The sequence below is a fragment of the Coenobita brevimanus genome, chromosome 90 (assembly GCF_032717465.1).
Source record: "Coenobita brevimanus isolate Jiangsu-jjx chromosome 90, ASM3271746v2, whole genome shotgun sequence".
In the NCBI taxonomy this organism is placed as follows: domain Eukaryota; kingdom Metazoa; phylum Arthropoda; class Malacostraca; order Decapoda; family Coenobitidae; genus Coenobita; species Coenobita brevimanus.
This window is the reverse complement of record NC_137043.1, coordinates 14463124-14477925: the sequence shown is the minus strand read 5'-3', so window position 1 is coordinate 14477925 and position 14802 is coordinate 14463124. Positions and strand designations below refer to the sequence as shown.

At 40.3% G+C, this 14802-nt stretch overlaps 1 protein-coding gene across 1 annotated transcript in view; it reads left to right on the top strand.

Moving 5' to 3' along the window:
- Nucleotides 1-2066: 2066 nt before the first annotated feature.
- Nucleotides 2067-14802, top strand: part of LOC145411608 (microfibril-associated glycoprotein 4-like) — a 35607-nt gene continuing 22871 nt past the window's right edge. Inside the window, exon 1 of the mRNA XM_080281617.1 lies at nt 2067-2279. Within this exon, the coding sequence (XP_080137743.1) occupies nt 2067-2279 (213 nt within the window). The remainder of the gene's footprint in view (nt 2280-14802) is intronic.

The following is a 14802-nucleotide window of genomic DNA, read 5'->3' as shown; positions in this document are numbered from 1 at the left end:
ATTATACAGGGTAAGCAGCTACACAGTTTTCACCTTACCTTGGCCCACATTTTCGTCTCTTTGAAGAGCATGTCGACTAGGTCAGTGATAGGAAGAATGGTCTGAAACACAAAGCCCATACAGAATTGGAAACATGACTGGACGTATTTTAAAGAAGATTTTTTCCATGTATTTGACCCTTCAACACGATGAGCTCTTGGATTTTATTTTTGCTATTGACTAATGACAACTTGGCTAGGGTGAGACCTCTCGTAATGAAGAGGTTACAGATAGTCTCCATTTACTCCCTCGGTTCGATACTTTCTTTCATATTACTGTGCCTGCTCTTAGGCTTTTCGTAGTGAACGGGTTTATAAACAGTGTTGCACAGGGACCGCATTCCTGAAGCGATGTTCTCTTGGGGTTAGTCAAGAGACCATAACATTTTTTTTTCTACCATGAAATGATTATATTCAAATACTTGTGTACTTTCGGCGTCTAACTCTCCAAGCAGGCTTCACAGCCCTCCTGATGACGGCAGAAAGCTAAACCACGCTACTTTTATTAAGGGGAAGCAGTTTATTCATCTCGAAGAGTGGATCGTCGTCATGTAAGTTTTGAAAAGTCACATCAAATCCTGTCATAACGGGAAAAAAAATCTTTGTGTCCGACTCTGGGCGAAGGCTTCAGGGCCTATCCCCAGGGCATATCCCGAGGCCCAGTAGTCCTCCTACATCTCCACCTACCACCACTTTGGCGCTAACGTCCACCGTCCATACTGAACACATGCTAGGGCTATCTCAGGTGGTGGCTCAATGGGTAGAGAGGTGGCCTGTGCAGGTTCAAATCCCGGCTGGGGCAGGGAACAGTTTAAGGATTTGAGTTTCGTTAAATCAGGCTTTACTGATCTACCAGAACACCCGCCGACATATCGTAAAATTACCCCTGCTAATACCAATACACCAGTCCTCTGTGAGACAGGCCTAGCATGTATTCAATATGGACGGTGGATGTTAGCGCCGAATTGGTGATATGTAGAGGTGTATGGTATGTAGGAGGACTACTGGGCCTTGATAACAGGCTGTGAAGCCTATGCCCAGAGTCGGACACACACACACAAATACAGGACTAGTGTACTGGTATTAGCGGGGATATTTTTACATGTCGGCGGATCTCCTGGTAGATCAGTAAAGTCTACTTCTGATGAAATTCAAATCCATAAACCGTTCCCTGCCCCAGCGGGGATTTGAACTGGGGTCCGTTAGGATTGCAGGCCACCTCTCTTCCGTTTGACCCACCGCCTATCCCAGTGGTAATAACACATCTACTTGGTAATACCAGCTTGTTTTATTTTCCTTACAACGGACAATTTTAGTCAGCTTTGGGGTAGGGTTCTGAAGCACTCCTCATTATACATGTGGATATAGCACACTGGCATGATATAGTAGGATATTGTTCACACGTACTATATAGCACTCCGTGTGAAGGTGGGTACTGTACAGTAGACTGGGCGGTAATTGTATGGTGATGAGAACATTAACCCTAAAATCAATAACAAGAGTAACTGTAACACTTAAAAAAAAAAAAAAAAAAAAAAAAAACTATTAATCAAACAAGAAGAACTAGAAACAAAAGCAGTCAGTGTTATATACAAAGTCTTATGATGCAGGCAGCAACATCATTAGTTGGACGACGCAGTATTCACAGCCTCATAAATATTCTTGGGTTCGAGAATAATAAATAGTATCGAGAATTGTGTAGCAATTAGGGGCGTTCCCAGGGACTGCGGTTGATGAATACACAAGAGATATGTTGACCTTGAGTTTGAAGGATGATGGTGGTGGTGGTGTTCATACTGTCTGCCATTCTTCGTCCATCTTACCCCTGTTCTAGTCATAGTCGTTCCATCGGGTCTCTCCTAGGCTCAGTTAAATAATTCTTCTGTTGCAAGACTAAGATTAGGAAAGTACGATATTGGTGAAGGAGCAGTTAGACACTTTCTAACTCCTTTCCAACAACAAAAGGCTTTTCTAAGGTAAAGTCGCATTGCGGTAACAACACCAATATTAGGAGGCAGCACCAAGATAATGGGCATTTGGGTATATGTGGGTGTGGTGTTGGGTCTGGTGTTAAAGACTACCGCCCTGGGCCCAAACACCCGTACCGCACAGCATTCCGGCGACTGCCCTACTGTGTCCTCACTCCTGCAGGCTGTTGGCTTCAACCCGACCTGTGTGTCATCTGCTCTTGCTTTTTGTTCTGCCCATAACGGAGAAGATCAGTTTACTGCGTCTCTGCAGGTAAGCTGGAGTTGTTCTCACTGCTTATTGAGCAGGACTTTCATCTTACCTTGGCAATGATTTTCGTCTGTTTGCGGCTTATTACACGTAGCTTAGTGGCAAAATAAGCTAATGCACCAGTTGCACATCTCCGTATACCACTCAAGTGACTAGTATTGTGTTTTAGGGTTAATCTGTTATTTCAGCTCTGAGTGCAAGATGGGGAAATGGCAATTTTCAGCAAAGTTAGAGTACTGAGAGCATAGTCAGTTAACCAATTCACTCTAACAGGACAATCACAACTTGAGTAAAATCGCTCAACCGCAGCAAGAATAAAACAGAAATTCTTCATCATACTGAAGAGGAATTGTCAGAGATTACTTTCTACACTTTATTAACAAAATGGTCTTGTCACAAAACTATGAAAATCCGTCATCGCAGTGAAGGAATTAATCTGTTCAACCCGAGGACGTCTTTAATTTATTTTGCTGTGAACAGATAATTTTACTCTGAGTTTTCGAATGAGAGAGTTTAGTTACATACGAAATGATGGAACCTCTTTATTATCCAAAATTCTTTCCGAGCTGATGTGTAGAGAAAACGAAAAAAAAAAAAAAAAACAGGCAAAAAAAAAAAAAAAAAAAAAAAAAAAAAAAAAAAAAAAAAGCGGAAAGAATTGTTGAGGCAAGACTACTGGTCATCTGTGAGCCAGGTAGACTGTAATAAACTGCCAGATGAAAACTTGACTTTATGTATTTATCCTGGATGACTCCCAATGATGGTTAAGTGACATGTGAACTCAAGTTGTGACTCTAAACAACTTTTATTAATAACTTTTCCTCCTACAGTCAATACTTTCTGAGGTTTAAGTTTTCCACAGAGACAGACACACACAGATACATTTCGTACAAAAATAATGACCATGGACTTCGTCTACCTGGCTCAGTTACTTCCAACCCCTTCCTTCTGCTATGTTCTGCAATAAACTGAATAAAACAGTCTGACTGACGAAAAATAACAGAAGAGCTCACTCATTTAGGTACGATGACACGTTTTGTATTCTCTGCCCGCACAGCACAGAAAATATACATATTATTAGCGCGGCAGTGCTATTATTGGGATGGGCAGGATACAGCAAAAACAGCAAGTCAAATCACGGTTAAGTAAGAAGATTTGCGAATTCTGTGCTGATATTCATTCTGGACATGTATTTAGTGTTTGTATGCATAAAATGAAGTCAGTGGGGTCAGGCACACGCGAGTTACGGCAAGTCAAAAACTTGAAAACAAGCACAGTTGTCAGTTTCTTGTTTTTCTTTTCTTTTTTTTTCTTCTTCTCAGTGTCTTAGTTACTTAATCTGGGAAATGACATATGTACAGCCTATGAGAAATCAACTATAAGACTTGCTAAAAAGCACAGGGCTGACTTTACCTAAGTGAAAAGATCAAGCGCGCATATTAGGTATACACATGTGCAATTTTGTTTCCAAGAAACGCACAGCTGCAAATGTTGAGTGCGGAGAATTACATTTTTCAGTGTAAAAGCAGCACCAGAAGAAGAAGAAGCCAAAAAGAAAGACCCCCTCCATCTCCAAAAGGTGGTGTCCGCAAGTATATTGTAGATAGCAGTATTACCCTTATAGTACAATACAGCTTAACATCAGTGATGCTTTTCATTGCTGCTGGTGTACGTCAAAAATGCTAATAATTATTTCAAAAGAACAATATATATATATATATATATATATATATATATATATATATATATATATATATATATACACAGTATATTTATCTTTACTGAAGAGAGAGAGAGAAAGAGAGAGAGTACTTACTCCTATGGCCAAGAGGGATTCGATATAAGCTCTATTTAACCAATTCCCTACTACGTGGTTTTTCTTAGCTGAGTATGTTCGTGTGTTGATAGCGTGGATAGAAAGAACGAACCATTATGATTTTAATAGAAGTTAATGAAGAAACCACAATAAATTTAACCCTCAGATCAAGACAGGCCACTCCTATGCTGAAACAATCTACCGATCTTGGCCTGAACAACATAGTTAAGTTACAGCCGTCAGAGGGGTTATGTGGAATGTTCATGCTATTTTTTACTCAAATTTAATGACAAAATATCACTTCTAAAGTGAATAAAATCTTTTGTTAGTAAGAAATATATGACCGTTAATTGCCCTGTCATTTTTTTCTTCAAACCCAAACAATATTACTCGTCTTAGTAGAGTACCTAAATAGGAATGGGTCAATGGAAGCTGTATTCAACCCCTCCATTTCTGTAAATCTCTCCTAAGTTGAGTAAAATCGCCCTGACCTAGCAAGCATAAGGCATACTGTGAAAGTTTTGATTCGAGAGGGGGAGACTCCATTGCCCTTGGATTACATTATAGTGGAATTTATTTTAATAGGATGTGTTGCAGTGAGCTTCTCTATTCCTATTTTCTGATCCTTCCCACCAGATGGATTTGTGGAGAGAAGCTTAGGACTTGGTGAATGATGATGATGATGATGATGATGGTAATGGGGATGGTGTTGATATATATGATACTGCAAATTTTGATGATGATGGTAATAATGCTGATGATAATGATATAGAGTAGCCTGATTAGCAGTTTCTTACATTAATTTCCGTTACATAATATTTTTTCCTATCCCTTTCGAACCTCTAGAAATATTAAAGAACAAAAAGCAAATATCCTAGCCATTTTCTGGAGACATGAATTTTGACACCCTGGAACCTGGTCTGAGAACAAAATCAGATAAATTTTACAGCCCCTTGGATAGAAAGTGTACAGACAGTCCAGCACCTTCAGAAAGCACGCTTATCTTCATTAGTGCACCTGCATTTACGATGGCGAGTTGTGTGTGTGTGTGTGTGTGTGTGTGTGTGTGTGTGTTAACCTAATTGTTCTTGCCTAGTTGTATCTTTACAGGAATGAGTCAAGCTCGTACTGTCCCGTGTACTAAATCATTTTCATCGTACACATCCTTAAATTTATGAATAGTTTTGGAACACTATTTCATTCGGTAGTGCATTCCACTGATCAACTGCCCTATTTGGGAAACTGAATTTCCTTACGTCTTTATTGACTCTTTTCATGCAATTTTTTGCAGTGTCCTCTTGCTGTTTCCCCGTAGGTTGTATATTCATTTATGTCCATTTTCTCTTTCTCTGAAATGCATTTATATAGCATAATCATGTCTCCTCTTTTCATTCTCTCCTGTAGTGTGGGTAGACTAAATTTGTCTAGTCTTTCTTCGAAGCTTAGATCCCTTAAGTTTGATACCCATCATGTAGCAGCCCTTTGTACTTTTTCAGTCTTATCTATGTGTTTTTTGAGATGAGGATTCTAGACTATTGATGCATACTCCACGGGTAGTCTGATGAATGATGTTATCTTTCTCAGCATGTCTTCATTTATATACAGTATGTGAATGCTATTCTCATATTAGCAAGCAGTGTATACATGTGGAAGTGTGCATGAAAAAGTTTGGAAGGAATGAGAGAGTGTTTCTGATTGGTGATATGAATGGTAAAGTAGGGAATGTGAAGCTGGATGGAATAGTTGGTGAGTGGGGTGCGCCTGCTGAGATAGATGAGAATGGCAGTGCGTTAGTGTACATCTGTGCCGGGAGTGGGTTGGTGATAGCTAATACCCTCTTCAAGCACAAAATGATCCACAGGTATACATGGCAAGTAATAAGAAGTATGGGTGGTGAACTGAGTGAAAGGAAGGCAATGACTGATTATATTTGGGGGAGGCGTGGCTCAATCGGTAGAAACGTGGCCTGCCGTTCTAATGGACCCAGGTTCAAATCCCCGCTGGGGCAGGGAACAGTTTAAGGATTTGAATTTCATTAAATCAGGCTTTACTGATCTACCAGAAGACCCGCCGACATGTCGAAATACCCCCGCTAATACCAACACACCAGTCCTGTATGAGACAGCCCTAGCATGTATTCAATATGGACGATGGGTGTTAGCGCCGAAGTGGTGACATGGAGGTGTATGGTATGTGGGAGGACTGTTGGGCCTTGATAGCAGGCTGTGAAGCCTATGCCCAGAGTCGAACACATAAAAAAAAAAAATAAATAAAATGTGTGTGTGGATGAAAGGATGCGAAGATGTGTAATAGATTGAAGAGCTAATAGAGGTTGGGAGAGTCGACTTTCTGACCACTACTTGGTGGTGGCCAGAAATAAGATCAAAGTATGATGGAGAAATAGAAGGGAAGGACAGGAGGAAGGAGTAGTTGCAAGGAGTGTGGAAAGGTTACAAGAGGATGAGAAAAAGGCGGAAGATAAAAGAGAAGTGGAGGAACGATTGGGTAAATATGAATTGGAGCAGATGGGGAATGTGGAAAGTGTGTGCAAGATATTCATAGAAGAAATATGTGCAGCATGTGACGTGGTGTGTGGGATGAAGAGAAGACAGAAGGGGGTGCAAGGAACAGCATGATGGAGTGAAGAGGTAAGACAGACTGTGGCACAAAAGAAGAAAGCATACAATGAATGGATGAGAAATAGGGGCGTGGAAGAAGTTGAGAGGCGGAAGAGAAAGTTATATGTAGAAATGAGGAGAGAGGTGAAAAGATTAGTAGTAGAGAGTAAGAAGAGAGTGGATGAGGAAATTGGAAGGAATTTGAGTGTAAAGTGGAGGGACTGTAAGAAAATGTTCTGGAAATAGGTGAAGAGAGTAAGACAGGGTGGCAGTGAAGTTAGTAGGGGAATGAGAGATAAAAATGGTAGATTACTAGTGGAGAAGGGAGAAAAAGTGAGCAGATGGAGAGATTAAGGAATTGTTGAATATGGAGAATGGTAGTAATGCGCGTATACAGTAGGTGGCTGGGGAATGGCTGGGAGAAGGAGGGAGGTGAGAAGAGAGGAAGAAATCAGTAGGATGGAAGTTGTGGAAGCAATGAAGAAAGTTAAATTGGGGAAAGCCCCAGGAATTGACGGAGTGTGTGGTGAAATGCTGAAGCATGGGGGAGAGATAGTAGTAGGATGGATGTGGAAGATGTGCAGATTGGCCTGGGAGAAAGGTAGAGTCCCGGAGGATTGGAAGTCAGGAATAATTATTCCCTTGTACAAAGGAAAAGGGGAAAAAGAAGTGTGTGGTAATCATAGGGGCATTTGTCTTCTTAGTGTAATAGTAAAAGTGTATGGTAGGATACTTATTGACAAAGTTAGGGAAATAACAGAGGAATTAGTTGGAGAAGAACAGGGAGGCTTTAGGAAGGGAAGAGGTTGTGTAGATCAGATATTCATTCTTAGATCTTTAGTGGAAAAGTTTCTAGAGAAGGGAAAGAAGTTGTATGCGGCCTTCATGGATTTGGAGAAAGCATATGACAGGGTGGATAGACAAGGATTGTGGAAAGTATTAAGAATATGTGGAGTAGATGGGAAGTTGTTGAATGCTGTGAAGAGTATGTATGATGGTGCTAAGGCTGCAGTGTGTGTGGATGGTGAACTGAGTGAATTTCTCTCTTTGAAGGTTGGGTTGAATCAGGGATGTGTCATGTCTCCATGGTTGTTCAATCTGTACATGGATGGAGTTATGAAAAAGATACAAGGTAGGGCAGTGGATGTTGGAGTGGCCCTAGTAAGAGAGGGTAGTGTTTGAAAACTCTCTGTACTGTTGTTTGCAGATGATACTGTGTTGTTAAGTGAAGACGAAGGGGAGCTGCAAGGCTTGTTGGATGAGTTGGGGAGAGTTTGTAAGAAACGGAAGCTAAAGGTGATTGCAAGGAAGAGTAAAGTGAAAGATCTTTGAGAGAGGTGAAGTCAGTGAATGTACAGTGAGGTTGACGAAATGGAGAATGTGAGTACGTTTAAGTACTTGGGGAGTAAGATGAGTAAGGATGGAAGTTTGGAGGGTGAAGTGCTTGAAAGGGTACAACAAGGAAGAAAGGTTGCTGGTTCCTTGAAAGCAGTAATAAGAAACAGGGAAGTGAGCATGGAAGTGAAAAAGTTACTGCTTGACAGTATTGTGGTACGAACTCTAACATAACGAAGTGAAGCCTGGACGTTGTTGAAAGGACACAAGAGTGAGAGCAGTGGAAATGAGTTATTTAAGAGGAGCCTGTGGAGTCACATGGCGAGACAGGCTGACAAATGAGGATGTATAGGAGCGTTGTGATGTGGATGTGGATGTGACAGGATGCGTTAGGAAGAACACGCTGAGGTGGTTTGGCCTTGTGGAGAGGATGGAGGGTGAGAGACTGACGAGGAGAGTGTATGTGAGTGAGGTGGAGGATGGGAGAGGGAGGAGGAGGCCGAGGGTGAGATGGAGGGACGGAGTGGAGAGGTATATGAGAGAGGGGGGTGTGAGTTGGAAGCAGGGCAATGAAATGGCGGGGGACAGGGTGACGTGGAGGCGATTTGTTTGTGGCCACCCCGTACGGGATTGAGGCGTCTGGCAATAGATAGATAGACAGATAGTATACATGTTACTTACCTTCTCACTGATGTGGTCAGCCGAAGAGAGTCTGTTATTGATAATCACTCCTAGGTCCTCCCTTTCTGATATGTGTTGGGTTGAACTTCCTAACTTAAAATCCCAGTCTGGTCTTCTTCACTTTTACGAAACTTAATTACATAACACTTGTCCACATTAAATTCCATTTACCAATTATTACTCCATTCATGAAGTTTATTTAATTCTTCTTTAGCTCTGTGCAAGAATCTGTGTTAGTAATTCTCCTCTGTATTTATGCATCATCAGCAAACATGTTTAGATAGCTTCCATATCCAGTGTTACTGTCTATGTCATTTATATATACTAAAAACATATCTGGTGCCAGCACTGAGATCTGTGGAACTCCGTTAGTCACTTCCATGATGAGTAATTTCTCCTTAGTACTGTTCTCATTTCCCTTTTTCTGAGAAAATCCTGCATCCAACAGGACAGGTTGACTTGGATACCTCCATGATGGTAGTTTCCAAAAAAGTCTTTGATGCGGTACTCTGTTAATTGCTTTCTTGAAATCTAAATAGATATTGTCCACCCATCCCTCTCTTTTCTGTAATGTTTCTGTAACTCTATCGTAGTAGCTTAATAGATTAGTAACAAGTGATTTTCCCTCTCTAAAACCGAACTGCGTTTCCGATATCATATGTGTTCTTTTAGATGGTTTACCCAAGCTTTTCTTATCGGCTTTTTTAGTATCTTCCAACATTGGTCAGTGAAACTGGTCGGTAGTTGAGTGGATTCTGTCTGCCGGTATTCCCAAAGCAACGATGTTTGCTTTCTTCCAAACATCAGGTAGTTTACCTTGATTTAAGGATTCCTTGAATATTAAAAATAATGGTCTGCATAAATCTTCTGCACATTCATGTAGCACACAACCTGGGGCTTCGTCAGGACATCTACTTTTCCTTTGTCTAATTTACTTAACTCTTCCTGTATATACTTCTTTTCCTGATATTTGTATATCTGGTAATATGTGTGAGCATGCATGTTCCATATCATTACTCTCAAAATTATTTCCTTCTGTAAAAATGATTGGATATTTTTATTTAGTGCTTCACACATATCTTCCTCTTGTGTATAGGTGATCCCCTCGTCCGTAATGAACTGTATTTTATCTTTAACTTTGGCTTTGCTTCGAATGTACCTGTAAAATAGCTTATGTTGATCACAACTTTAATTTATGACGTCTTTCTCAAACTGTCTTTGAGCTTCTCTCCTTATCCTTGTATAATCATTTCTTGCCTGTTTATAGTTGTTATATGATCTCTCACCAATGTGTCCTGTAGATCTATTCCACAGCAATCTTTTTTTTTTTTTTTTTTTTTTTTATTTACGTTCTGTTTGAAACCATTTATTTATTTTCATTTCTGTTTCTTTGTGCTGAGGGATGTAATTTTGGACTCCTATTGCATAAAATTCACAGAATTTTCTTTATATAACATTTAAATCTTGTCCTCTAAGCTCCTTTTCCCAAAATATTTCTAAGAAGTACTTCTTTAGGTCATGGTAGTTGCCCTTGTTGTAGTTTAGTCATTTTTTGTGACTCTCATTTCTGTTAACTATGTCATATGGAATCCTGAAGTTGCAATTTAATACTGCATGGTCGCTTTTGCCAAATGGAGGGTGATATATTATATTGTGTGTGTGTGTGTGTGTGTGTGTGTGTGTGTGTGTGTGAAACTTCATTTCTCATTCAGTTTGAACCAAATTTGGTGGAAGAGTTGAGGGTCTGCTCCGGGACTGGCCGATTGTTTTTAAGAACTGTACGTCAAAGATTAAGATCACAAACGAACTTTGATTTTTTTTTTTTTTTTATAAATAACAGAACGGAGGAAGGAAAAACAAATGAGTAAAAACAAATAATCCATACACCAGATTACTGGTGTCCTCTGTTCATAAAATACCTATAACAGTTAGACTTGAACAGTTGTGGGTTGAAATTTGGAAAGAAACAACTCTGGGGAAGCGAGTTCCTGAGAGATGCAGTTCGGGAAATGAAAGAATTCTGATAGGCAGAAGTTCTGCAATATGGCTGAGTGACATTCCAGTCATGAGGACTACCAGATGCCCGTGTAGCACGAGGGAAGGCATGGAGAGGCGGCACCATGGACGCAACTTCGTCTAAGCATTTGCCAAAAAAATATCTGTAAAATAACACAAGGGAGGCAATATTCCTTCTTTCTTGCAGGAGAGGTAGTTTATATGTAATGGCAGGGTTGTTAATGATTCTAACAGCTTTATTCTGAATTTTGTCTAGTTGTCTTAATGCAACCTCTCCACAACCATTCCACATGGGTGAGCAATATTCAAGCTGAGAGCGCACATGACTCTTATAAATTATAGCTAACTGCTCATCGGCGAAGAAGTTACGGACTCTGTACAATAATCCAAGTCTCTTTGAGGCGGTTTTAGCAAGTGATCTGACATGAGAGGTCCAGCTGAGGGCACTGTTAAGTGAGATGCCAAGAATTTCAATACTTTTGGAGACGGGAATATTAGTAGCACTGAAGGTAATGTACGAATCTGGCAATATCTATCTATTAGTAAACTGTATATATTTAGTTTTACTAGCATTAAAAGAGACAAGGTTGTTTTGTCCCCATTCACTGATTGTAGACAGATCTTGATTTATGGAGATGGCTGTAGTGAGTTGAGAGGTAGAGATATTAGACTTTGTAAATGGATGTCTGAGTGTGAATGAACCATGTAGTGTTGAGTCATCTGCATATGAGTGAATGAGATTGTGGATAACAGATAAGAGATCATTAATATGAACCAGAAATAGGGTTGGCACTAGAATTGATCACTGCGGCACGCCGGCGTTGAGTGGAAATTGGAATATACATCATCTACTTTTACTCTTATTTTCCTGTCACTAAGATATGAAGAAATCAAAGAAACAAAAGAATTTAATCCATAGCAAGGGAGTTTGGACAGCAGGGAACGGTGCCATACTCTGTCGAAAGCTTTAGAGATATCAAGAGCTACTGCATGAGTTTCTCCAAAAAGATCAATTGATTGATGGATGGTATGAGTTAAGAGATTGAGTATGTCAATGGTGGATCTTTCGTGGCGAAAACCATATTGTCTATCACTAATTAAGTTGTTGGATTCATGATGTTTAACAATGTGCTTATTATTAAAGTTTCAAATACCTTTCCAAGAGAAGATGTGACAGCTATTGGTCTGTAATTGGAGGGGTCTAACGAACTTCTTTTCTTTGGAACTGGGTGGATATTGGCTTCTTTCCATGAATTTGGGAATAAAGAAGTACGTATGCATAGTTTGAATAATTTAGCTAGAACAGAGGCAAGTTCAGGGGAACACTTTTTCAAAACAATTGGCGGAATTCCATCTGGGCCTGGAACTTTTTGGTAGGTAAATTGTCTAGGATGGATTTTACGTATCTTGTCTGTATTATAAGTGGGGCAATTTCAGGAGAATCAAGTTCCAGTACTGGGACATTTTGGCTGGTGTCGTCTATGGTAGAGTTTCTGGCAAAGGTACTGGCAAAGATATCTGCTTTCCCACGTGGGTCATTTGTAATGTTGCCATCTGAAGATTTTAGTGGGGGAATGGAAGATGACTTGTTAAAGTTATTATTGAAAGAATTAAGAGTTGACCAGAATATTCTATTGTCATTAGGGTTGTTAAGTAGTTTTGATGCTTGCTTTTGAAGAAAGTTTGATTTAGATAGATTTAATACAGTTTTTGTATGATTTCTAGCAATTTTAAATTGGGAGAGTGATTCAAGTTTTTTATTTTAACCCGCTGCGTCCTGTCGACGTTCTTTAACGTCCACACGTTTTGCCATTGCCAATCTCGTTGACGTACATAAACGCGAAAAAATTGCAAGGTCCCTAATTTGCACAATTTTCAATTTTCACGAGTGATTTTTGGTACGTATACACTTGACACCTTCCTCTACAAGATGCCAGGCAGGGACAATGCCTTACCCAGCATGACCTCCTCCCCCCCCTGCATGCCATTGTCTCAGCAATTCACCTGTTATCAGTGACCTGGCCAGTATAGCCATGTCATGCCACAGTACAAAATTCAGGGCCAGAGTGATTCCCCAATAAATGACAATGTGGAGGACAAACTTTACATAGCATTAGAGGAAGAAACAGTTAGAAATGATGATCAGGTAATGTGGCAAAAAAAGGTCAGGTTTTAGTAAGTGAAACAATGCATATAATGCCTATATTACTGCTTGAAAACCAATATACTCTCGTACTACATATAATTCGTATCAAGTAAATAAATAAATACCGTTTATGAGTGGTGTGAAATAGTTATCCTCCCATAGAACTCGTTTTCTTTGGTGCCAGCCTGATAGAAAATCCAGTAAGGTAAGGAGGTACTCCTACTTGTATCGAGTATTTTAAACCTCAGGTGAGCGATTTCTCTATGAATTTTCGATGTTTCTCACCAAAAGCGAAGGTTTGAGGCAAAAAATTTTTTTTCCAAAAATGGTCGGGATTGGGGGGAGTCAGAGGTGGAAAAGTGGTTGGGATGGGGCGGGTTAAGTAAGAGTTATATGCTAATGACTTTTGGACTGTTGCTCTGGCACAGTTGCCATCAAACCATTTTGGAGAGTTTGATCTTTTAATGAACTGTTGACTTGGTATGAATAAATCCATACCAGCTAGTATTAAGTCGCAAATGTGGGACGGGGTAGAATTGGGATCACTAGAGAAGTAAGACTGCTATGGAACATCAGCAAGATAATTTCTAAATCCATCCCAGTCTGCCCCATCACAGTGCCATCGGGTCACTCTGACAGGTTCAAAATGGGAAAGTGTGGGAGGGTTAACTAATGAGGCTTTGATAAGATTGTGGTCAGAGGATCCAAGTGGTGACAGTGCCTCTATCCTGTATTGATCTGGATTATTTGTCAAGAATAAATCCAAGAGATGGGCATTATGGTCAGGATTATCAGGTATTCTGGTTGGTTGCTTTACCAACCGGGTGAGATTAAACGATTCCCCAAACAGCTCGCACTCTAGACCAGCGTCGTCAGTCCGGGCAGAATGCAATAACCATTCAACATTGTGTATGTTAAAATCACCCAAAATGGTAATTTCGGTGCCAAGGGCAAGGTCAAGGTTACTCAACTGAGTGGATATGGAATCAAATACACTAGGTTCCGAAGAAGCATTGGGGGAATGATAAACTACACAAATATATTTGGTAATGTTTTGACAATTTAATTTACATAATGAGTAATCAAAACTGGATGAAGTGAAGTTTAAAACAGTGTCAACTGCATATTGGGATTTGATATAACAACAGGTGCCGCACTTGTTACGGAAGTTTGTAAGCAGATGGTAACCGGGAAAACAAAATGGAGATATATCGGTAGAGGGTGAGATTTGTGGTTCTGTGAGGAAAAGGGCCAAAGGGGATATAGACAAGGAAAAAATGAACTGAGTTTAAATTTGTGGTAAGGCCGCGGATGTTGGTAAAGAATAAGGCTGCACTGTCACTTCTTCGCCGACGAGCATTCCCGGAAATAGCAACAGTTGCTGCCGGCACAGTCGCTTGATGGCGACCGGGAGGACCCTGTGCCTCCAACCCTACCCTGCCGGTGGTGGCAATCCGAGGAACCACCTCATTTAATAGTAAGATTGCAGTGGCCATTACTTGAGATGTGAATAGAAGGTGTGATATGTTATGCGCATGTAGTGTGGTGTAGACAGTTGAAGGTAAAGGTATTATGAGAGCATGCTGGCCTACTTTCTGTGTAAATGAATGCACTGAAAATGTTCAGCAAAGGGAGATGGTCAGGATCAAGTCCTGAGGGCTGGTGAAACGGGAGCGCCAGCTCTTCCTATCACCAGCTTGCCATCAACCTCGGGAGTACTGATCTGTTCGACTGGTGCTATAGTCTACTCCAATTTAGACCAAGCTAGGTGTATGGGTTGAGAGTAAGATAAAGAATAATTAATCGAATTTGAAGAAAGCCAGTCATAGGTCAAAATCATAGGGAAAGGTGAAATGCTCGATCCTATAACTCATGCAATTTTTGTTCTGATCTGGACTAAACTTGGTGGAAGGG